This window comes from Sylvia atricapilla, chromosome 7, assembly GCF_009819655.1.
Source record: "Sylvia atricapilla isolate bSylAtr1 chromosome 7, bSylAtr1.pri, whole genome shotgun sequence".
In the NCBI taxonomy this organism is placed as follows: domain Eukaryota; kingdom Metazoa; phylum Chordata; class Aves; order Passeriformes; family Sylviidae; genus Sylvia; species Sylvia atricapilla.
This window is the reverse complement of record NC_089146.1, coordinates 38,443,700-38,453,501: the sequence shown is the minus strand read 5'-3', so window position 1 is coordinate 38,453,501 and position 9,802 is coordinate 38,443,700. Positions and strand designations below refer to the sequence as shown.

At 57.7% G+C, this 9,802-nt stretch overlaps 1 protein-coding gene across 1 annotated transcript; it reads right to left on the bottom strand.

The window, feature by feature from the left end:
• Positions 1-981: 981 nt before the first annotated feature.
• Positions 982-9,270, bottom strand: UPP2 (uridine phosphorylase 2). The gene is made up of 7 exons (XM_066323228.1): positions 9,142-9,270; positions 8,455-8,572; positions 6,885-7,043; positions 4,797-4,911; positions 4,013-4,222; positions 2,620-2,766; positions 982-1,253 (listed from the first exon to the last, which is right to left on the bottom strand). The coding sequence occupies exons 1-7, from the start codon at positions 9,165-9,167 to the stop codon at positions 1,099-1,101; spliced, it is 930 nt and encodes a 309-aa protein (XP_066179325.1). The 5' UTR covers positions 9,168-9,270; the 3' UTR covers positions 982-1,098.
• Positions 9,271-9,802: the final 532 nt, after the last annotated feature.

Below are 9,802 nucleotides of genomic sequence, written 5' to 3'. Positions count from 1 at the left end.
CACATGCAAATAGTAATTTAAGAAGTGTTAATGGTAAATAGGCTTCTCAGCCTGCCTGTCTTGTGGCCCTGCTCTGTGGGTTTGGCTGGCAGTTCAGTGCTCAGCTGTCTTTATGCCAGGGATGAAGCATGGGCAGTTCACTCTCAGTCGTACTTGTATAAAGCTTGATGAATACTTCTCTGTGGAAATTAACTTACTTGTTTTCAAGATGGACTACTTATTTGTGAATGTTGGTGGTGAGGAAAGCGTTTTTAATGTTAACCAGGGCCTGCAGGTCAGGTCCTCAGCTGACCACGGCTGGGTGCTGTGGTGTCCCTCTCGTACTCAAACTCCGGCATGTGTCTCTTTGTGGCATTTTTAACTACTGTAGGAATGAAAATCTGAATGGCCTTTGTAACAGCAGAGACAATAATGGTCACAAATACAGATTCGTTTTTCATGTCATTTACTTAGGTTTTGTCTTTATGCCCAAAGCCAAGGGATCTCCTTACAGGAAGATCGCTGTGGACAGGAGTGACCCTGACAGGACAGTCCTTCCCGACGGCAGGAGCCAGGAGTGAGGAACCTGCAGCTCTTGTTCCGCAGCCTGAACTTGTCAGTGCAGATCTTGTCCGTGCGGTTCCGGCCGCGCTCGGCCCGGCAGCTCCTGCCCGCGGTGTCAGCCGGCTCCGGCCGCTCCTGCCCGCGGGGCCGGGGCTCTCCGCTTCCCGGAGGGGTCTGTGTGCGGGGCAGGGATGGGCAGGGATGGGCAGGGATGGACAGGGATGGGCAGGGCAGGGATGGGCAGGGATGGGCAGGGATGGACAGGGATGGGCAGGGATGGGCCGGACAGGGATGGGCAGGGATGGGCAGGGATGGGCAGGGCAGGGCCGGGCAGGGATGGGCAGGGATGGGCAGGGATGGGCAGGGCAGGGATGGGCATGGATGGGCAGGGATGGGCAGGGATGGGCAGGGCAGGGATGGGCATGGATGGGCAGGGGTGGGCAGGGATGGGCAGGGATGGGCAGGGCCGGGCAGGGATGGGCAGGGATGGGCAGGGATGGGCAGGACAGGGATGGGCAGGGTCCGCAGCCCCGCTCCCGGCCCGTGGCTCAGCCGTCACCGTCGGTCCGTGGGGAAGAGCCCCAGGCGCTTGCGGATGAAGGCGGCGATCAGGCGCTGCGGCCGCTGCTGGTACTCCCACAGCACCTCGTGCGACGCCCGGATCTGGTCCCCCTGCAGCCGGTCCAGCAGCGCCACGCACACCACAGCGGCTGCGGGAGGGCGGAGAGCGGTCACCTCCCGGCCCCGCGATGGGAGAGCGGTCACCTCCTGGCCCCGCGATGGGAGAGCGGTCACCTCCCGGCCCCGAGATGGGAGCGGTCACCTCCCGGCCCCGCGGGGACAGCGGTCACCTCTGGGCCCCGTGATGGGAGCGGTCACCTCCCGGCCCCGCGGGGACAGCGGTCACCTCCCGGCCCCGCGGGGACAGCGGTCACCTCCCGGCCCCGAGATGGGAGAGCGGTCACCTCCCGGTCCCGCGATGGGAGAGCGGTCACCTCCCGGCCCCGTGATGGGAGAGCGGTCACCTCCCGGCCCCGCGGGGAGAGCGGTCACCTCCCGGCCCCGCGATGGGAGCAGTCACCTCCCGGCCCCGCGGGGAGAGCGGTCACCTCCCGGCCCCGCGATGGGAGCAGTCACCTCCCGGCCCCGCAGGGAGAGTGGTCACCTCCCGGCCCCGCGATGGGAGAGCGGTCACCTCCCGGCCCCATGATGGGAGCGGTCACCTCCCGGCCCCGCGATGGGAGAGCGGTCACCTCCCGGCCCCGCGGGGAGAGCGGTCACCTCCCGGCCCCGAGATGAGAGCGGTCACCTCCCGGCCCCGCGATGGGAGAGCGGTCACCTCCCGGCCCCGTGATGGGAGCGGTCACCTCCCGGCCCCGTGCGGAGAGCAGTCACCTCCCGGCCCCGCGGGGAGAGCGGTCACCTCCCGGCCCCGTGATGGGAGAGCGGTCACCTCCCGGCCCCATGATGGGAGCGGTCACCTCCCGGCCCCGCGATGGGAGAGCGGTCACCTCCCGGCCCCGCGGGGAGAGCGGTCACCTCCCGGCCCCGTGATGGGAGAGTGGTCACCTCCCGGCCCCGCGATGGGAGAGCGGTCACCTCCCGGCCCCGAGATGAGAGCGGTCACCTCCCGGCCCCGAGATGGGAGAGCGGTCACCTCCCGGCCCCGTGATGGGAGCGGTCACCTCCCGGCCCCGCGATGGGAGAGCGGTCACCTCCGGGCCCCGAGATGGGAGAGCGGTCACCTCCCGGCCCCGCGATGGGAGCGGTCACCTCCCGGCCCCGTGATGGGAGAGCGGTCACCTCTGGGCCCCGTGATGGGAGAGCGGTCACCTCCCGGCCCCGAGATGAGAGCGGTCACCTCCCGGCCCCGAGATGGGAGAGCGGTCACCTCCGGGCCCCGAGATGGGAGAACGGTCACCTCCCAACCCTCCTGCCCCCCTGCCCGGTCCTCCTAAGCCTCCTGCCTAACCCTCCTAACCCTCCTTTTCTAGATAAAATCATGAAGGGTGTGTGTTGGACCTTCGAGGGGGTCAAGCCCATCCATGGGGAGGAGGTGGAAGCGACAGGACTCACCTTTGAGGCCACACAGTCCACACAGGGCAGCGAATGCCGTGGACTCCATCTCAATGTTCCTCACGCCGGCGTCATAAGCCCTCCTTAAATACTCCAACTTTTTTTCACTGGAAAAAGAGCATAATGCACCATCTAATCTCCCCTGACCTGGAAAGGAAGCAGAGAACTGTCACTGTTGGCCTTGGTGGGGTCCTGGGGCTCAGGGTGTAGGTGCAAACGGGACATCAGCAGTGCCCACATCCCATCTGAGGCCCACAAGGCTCTCCTGTGAGCAGCTGGGTAATTGGTATTCCCCTCAGTGTTAAAGGCAGCGGATGTGTCTCTGTATAGCGGAGACGCAGGTTTCCACACTGGTAAAAGGTGGATTCAGCCCACGGCTGGGAGGTGCCAGGGCAGGCTGTGCTCTGTGGGGACAGGCCATTGCTGCGGATCAGCTGTGAACGTCTGCCGGGTTAAATCCCAAAAGTGCCAGCTGGCTGTAGAAGAGGTACAACAAGCTGTGCAGAACGGGGACACTGAGGAGAGGAAACTCTTTAACGTGGGTTTGATTTTTCTGCAGGGGCTGCTGTGGAAGCTGGAGCTGCTTGCAGAGGCATTCCTGGGGCAGGCAGCAGCAGTGCTGCTTGGGGAGCTGGTCCCAGGGCACTGGTGCTCCCCTGCTGCAGCTGCAGGCACTCTAACACTGTGCTCAGCGTGGGCAGCCATCCCGAGCCTCTCCTCCAGCCCCTCGGGGGCTCTGCTGTCCTGCTGTGTGCCCAGAGCAGGGGCTCTGCTGTCCTGCTGTGTGCCCAGAGCACACCCCTGCCCCTGCAGCTCCTCCTCTCGCAGGGTCTGAGGGCCCTGGGGCAGGCAAACGTCACCTGCAGCTGGGCCAGCCTGGGACCACCCTTCAGTTTATTGCTGCTCCTGCTTTAATCCTCTCAAATGGCTTTTTGTTTAAATAAAATATGGACTCGAGCAATACACAGATGGCTGCATCTGCAAGCAGATCTAAAGGTTTATAAATAGTGCTCAGATTATTAATTCTTCATTTATTACGTTTCATCTATCCTGCCTGCAATCAGCATTTAATTTTGCAAAGGAAACGGTTCTAGAGTAACCAAAGTTTGTTTATGGAAATCTCTCAGGCAACCAAATGTTTTCCCAGTGTTTGGTAGTTCTGCAGTGACAATCCTGCTGTAGGGGAACAGCCTGGTGGCAAGCTGAGCAAGGTGCAAACAGAGGTACTGTGTGTCTCGAGGGTGCCCCCTGCTCTGCCCGGGCCCCCCAGCACCCCGTGGGGCTCTGCCTGCAGCCCTCCTGGGGCCTGGGCTCCCTGATGGCTTTGTCCATGGAAGAGCGGGGGCCCTTGGCGTCAGCTGTGGTGAGGAAGGGCAGTCAGAGCTGGATTTACCTTCGTAGAAGTCGTAGGTGCACATGGTGTGGCCAATGAGCGTGGGGAAGTCGGGAATGTCCCTGCTGCAGGCCAGCAGCTCCTCTGCAAGGCCCTTGTCCAGCTCGGTGCTCCTCACCACCACGTCCCCCAGCACCACCTGCTCGAAGCGTGGCCGGAAGGAGGAGTCCACGGCCGTGTCCGTGATCACGACGGAGCCAGCCTCGATGCCTGTGGAAATGGAAGCTGAGGCTGCCAGAGCTCAAAGCACCTGTGTCCTGCTGCCAAACTTCAGCACAGCAGGAAGATCTCAACAGATCTATGTGTGCACGCAGGGCTCTTTGTTTCAGTGAGTAAAGATGTCAGAGAATAATTGAAATTCATGAAGTACAGATGTACAAGTAAAATGTACAGGATCAGCACAAGATGAGTGATCGTGAGAACGTGCTGAGTGACAGGAGCTGCTCTGGCTTGCACAGATGATGTACCCCCAACCAGCTTGTGCAGGCATGGACAGCACTGCTGCCTCAGACAGGGGACATGGATTCATTTGGGTCACCACTAATCCATGTTTTCTGTTTGGGAAGTGACACATGGCTGTAGTGGAATCGAGGTTTTTGTACACTCTGAGAATGTGCACTCTGCCAAGCCACTTGCTACAACTGGGTTTAACCCAAGACAAAATACCGTGTTTAATATTTAGAGACCTGACAAAATGCTAAAGTTCGGAACTGCATGACCTATTGCTGAGAGTTCTTGTTAACAATAGCTGTTTTGCTCTGAAGAAAGTCCACGAATCGCTTACCTAAGCCCCCAGAGGTACCGATGCGTATAATAGTAACGTCCCGGCATTTTGCATGGTGCAGCAGTTTGATCAGCTCATGAAGCATAATGGAAATGGAAGGGATGCCCATTCCGTGCTGTTGGAAGGAGAGAAGAGAGAAACATCAGTCCTCATGAGGCCGTGGCAGGTGACAGGCACATAACTGCAACAAGCTCAGGGCTCTGCTGGGGCCTCCTCTGCTGGTGATGCCAACAGCAATTTTTTTGAGGGAGAAGAGACATGTTTTGGTCTTTTTAGTCTGTCCGGGTGAGGTGTCTAATCTCTTCTCCTCCCCTCGATGCTTTAAAGTCTCCTCAAGTCAGTGAGCTGGTATTTTTCCCTGGGGACCCTGAGGAGGCACACAGTTGATACCTGTCCTTCAAGGAAGGTTCACAAATATATCCCAACATCTGAATGCTCCAAGACCTTCCCCGTGCATTGCCAACCTTACACCACCTGCTGACTTGCACTTTGTTGTGTCCTGCTCTGCTCTGCTCTGGGAGGGGTGAATTTCAGTGAGGACAACCTGAGCCTTCACTCTTCCGTGTGCCTTCCAGCCTGTCCTCACCCCACACTCGAGCATCTCTGCTCCATTGCTGGCCACAAAGGACAATGGAAGGGTTTGTGTCCCTCGGTGAGGACAGGCTTCAGAGGCAGGTGTTTGCTGTGTGCCTTGCAAGCTGCCTGTCCCTCTTCCTGGCTCACATTCCCTGCCCTGCTGCCCTTCTGTCCCCAGCCCCTGCCTGGCTACCAGCTCCCCAGGGCTGGCACTGGCTTGTTCCCATGCTCCGTGGCCAGTGCTGCCCCACTCCCGTCTCTGCTGCTTCTCCCCAGGGCTGCCAATGATCTACAGCTGCTGGGGCTTCTGCATCTGCCCAGTGCTCCCCCGTCTTCTGCTCCCTTGCTAGACCAACATCCTTTTCTTGGCTTAACTTTTAAGTACAAAAAGTGTTTGGTGCTGTGGAGTTTGGTTTTTCCTCTTGAAAATGCCTCTGGGTTTTTTTTTTTTTTTTTTTTTTTTTTTTTTTTTTTTTTTTTTTTTTAATCATCTTCCTGAAGAAAGCATGTATGGAAGCTCAATTGATTAAGGTACACAGCCAGTTTTTGTGTTGCTTTGTCTCCTTTCTCTTAGCTGTGAGACCAATGCTCTGTTTGCCTGATATCATGTTTTAAATATGAAACCTTTTTGCATGTTGTTATTCTGGAACATCAGCCTGGCTTATTCACCAATGCCTAAAAAATTTATTCACATTGTAAATATTCAGAGCTGGAGTCTGTGTTCCTGCCCCCGTGTGTTTGAGCTCAGTTGTGTTTCTAAGCAACTTGCAGAGATGTGATGTTGGCAGCTGCTCTGCATGGGGCAGCCTTGTGCTCTGCCCCTGTCCCCTTCTGCACTGGCCAAAGGCGGTGCACGGCCACAAGCTCAGGGAGGATTTGCTTTAGGCTGTGTCACTGCTGCTGCCAGGCTGGGGAACAGCAAATCTTGTGGCAGTTCTCCCCCTCGGATCCTCTCAGACTGATTCCCTCAGGCTTGATTCCCTTGGTCAGGACTGGTTTGGTTTTGTCAGAGGGACAAAACACGAGCTCTGTTGTGTGAGGGATTCCGTCTCCTGTGAATCACGTTTCAGACTAATCTTGTGCCTGGGGAAATGGCATCAGGACCAAGCCTTCGGGTGTGAGTGCTCCCCAGCACAGCCTGTGTTTGCTTTCCCCTTTGTTCAGTGCCAAAAATCCTGCTCTAAAAGAATAATCTTTCCAAGGCTAGGTTTTTCTGTTAGAGCTGGTACCAATGTGATACTCCCAGCGACGTTCCCCAGTCGATGTGTGGTGAGAGGTGGTTTTGCCTCCCAGAGCGAGCAGAACAGGACAGAACACGGGTCTGTTGTCACTCTGCACCTCCCGAACGGGGAGCGCAGGTGCTGGGGGACACTGTTCCGACAGAACACGGCCCGGCGGAGCGCTGGCGCTGCGGGCAGCGGCTGAACAGCGAGGAAAGCTCCCCTGGTGGTGTGCGGAGCCGTGGGAGGGACGGGCGGTGCCGGACGGCAGAGGCACGGCCCCGGGACTCACGCTGATGGAGAGCACGGGCCCTGCCCGGTACATGGCGTAGCGGTCCGAGCCCCCGCAGATGTCGGCCACGTCCTCGCCGGGCCCCGCCAGCCCCAGCTCCCGCCGCATGAACTGCGCAAACGCCCGCATCCTCCTCGGGCTGCCGCCGACGCACACGAACTGCGAACAGATATCACCGTGTTGGTGCTCGGCTAGGCAAGGAGCACGAGTCAGCTGGGACATAAAATACCCCTGTGGTGGTACTTGGGTACAGCAAGGAGCACGAGTCAGCCGGGACATAAAAACCCCTGTGGTAGTACTTGTCTAGGACAAGGAGCACGAGTCAACGGGACATAAAATACCCCTGTGGTGGTACTTGGCTAGGACAAGGAGCACGAGTCAACGGGACATAAAATACCCCTGTAGTAGTACTTGGCTAGAGCAAGGAGCACGAGTCAGCCGGGACATAAAATACCCCTGTAGTGGTACATGGATACAGCAAGGAGCACGAGTCAGCCGGGATATAAAATACCCCTGTAGTGGTACATGGATACAGCAAGGAGCACGAGTCAGCCGGGATATAAAATACACCTGTGGTGGTACATGGCCAGGACAAGGAGCACGAGTCAGTCTGGGTGTGGCGGTGGTGGCACATCCTCGCAGAGAAAGCAGTGGGGTGCCACTTCCTCACCGCCAGCCAAGGGACAGAGGAATGACTGAGGGTCACAAAAGGAGCAGTTAACATGAAACCCGGGCTGTCACTCTGGCAGGGTGGGGACTGTCCTGGGTCTGAGCAGCCATGCAGCTGCACATACTTGGGTATCAATCCTAGGCAAGAAAATCTAAAATAATTCAGCAAAACTGAGCTGGTAGCACCACCACTAAAGCAAACCCAGATGTTGGAGGAGCTCACTGGTTAATTTATTCTATGGGTAGTGCTGACTGCAGTTAGTGAGCACTCCTGATGGCACAGAGGCCATAAAGTCGGGCAGTAAAAAGGACACATTTTACATATTAAAGGAAAATATGCTCGGCTGGAGATAGGAGGAGGATGTGTGCAGCTGCCAGGGCAGTGCTGCTGATGCTGCCAGGGTGCAGGGCAGCAGGAGCCCAGGCTGGGCTGTGCCAGGCTGCTCCAGCTCTGGCCTCCGAGGCTCTTCCCCCACACAACAAGGGAAACACTCTGGTTTGAAATGAGAGGATGCCATCGTGACAAGTCAGTTTTGACAGCAGGTCTCTACCAAAAACGATATGACATCCTCTTTCAGTTGTCTCCAGTAGATGATGATCAAGATGCTTGGGACAAATGCCTCCTCTGTCTCTCCTCCAACATCGGGTCAATATAAAATCAGGGTTTACAGAGCTACCGGTTTTTAAAATGATCATTTTGTGTTGTGATTTCCACCCAAAACAATCAAGGACAGGCAACTTCCCTGCCCAGGCTGCTTCGGCTGCCGAGCCCCTTAGCTGAGCAGCCAGACCCCACCCCAGAGGAGCGCTGGCAGCAGCGGGGCCCCGGCAGCACGGGATGCACAGCAGGAGTGCCTGTGCAGGGGGGAGCTGCTGCCTCGCTTTTGGACCTGCTCTTTACCTTTATGTCCCCAAACATCGCTGGGAGGTTGTGTGTCTTCGTTCCCAAGTCCAGGTGGTACAGGACGTCCTCCTCCATCAAGTCCAGGTGAGGGTTTTTAACGAGGACAAGCCCACTCCTGCAGGGAGACAAGCAGGAGATGGGTTGGGGCAGTGCCCACAGGGGGACAGGCAGAAGTGGGGACAGGGCAGCCTGGAGGCTCCAGGAGGGTGCACACAGCCCTGCTGTTGGACAGGGACAAGGGACAAGCCAGCTCTGTGTGGTGTTTGGACCAGCTGTCTTTCTGCTCCAGGTAACCTCTTTGACACATCTGTTATTTTATCTGTGAATCTGACAAAAAGTACGTCTCTGTATATATCAATTCTGTCAATGACAACCTTAGCTCTTTCCTTCACAGAGTTTTGCCAGCAATGTCCAGGGGTGATATACTGTGCTATTTCCTATGTGACAGTTTATTAGGCTCCTAGCAAATCAGGATTTCACACTTGTCCCAAATAGCTGCTGGCAGGGGGAGTGCAGACACTGCAGGCAGCGAGAGGTCAGCCTGCTTCCCTTTCCACCTGCTGTAAGGGATGGGAAGCAGCAAACTAACAGCGCACGTTAGTTCTGTAAGTCAGGCTTAAAGGGAACCCAGAGGACATTTTTCTTCTCTTATTAAAACAAATTCAGATATCGGCTGTTACTCACCCCGAGTAACCCGTTGTTTCGGTCATAGTGGCTTGGCCAGAGTCAGCTGAAAGCGATACCCTGCCAGAAAGGCGAGGACAACCCTGTCTGTGTCCTCAGCTGTCGGGGTTTAGAGCTCCGAAGAGGTTTCAGGGGGCTCTGCAGGGGGTTAAATACCTCCTGTGCTTTGGCAGCTCCCGAGGTCAGCGGTGGCCAGCCCCGTCTCCCCGCCCGCTCCTGCCTCAGGTGCCGAGGTTCCTCCCAGACCGGCTTTTGGGGCAGTGCGTCACCACTGACCTTGACTGGGGCTGCCAGGGCCGGGGCCGGTGACACCTGGCCGCTGACCTTGTGTCCTCTGGCCGCTGGGGTGGGCCCCGGACACGTGGCTGCACATGTGCACCCCGGGGAGACGGTTTGTCCAGCTGGATGTCCCGGGCACTGAGGGACACTGACAGCCTGGCCACTGCTGCTGGCCCGGACACTTCTGCCGCCTGAGCCGTCCTCTGGTCCCAGTAGGTGCAAATCCAAAACATCCCTGCCTTTGTCTGGGGCGCCCAGAAATGGAATTTGGGCTGTAGCCAACCTCCAGCCCTGCTCAGAAGAGCTCCTGGCCCGGGGAGGCTGATGTCACTCTCGGCAGTGCCCAGCTGGCTCTCATGGTCCCAGCCCAGGAGCCCATCAG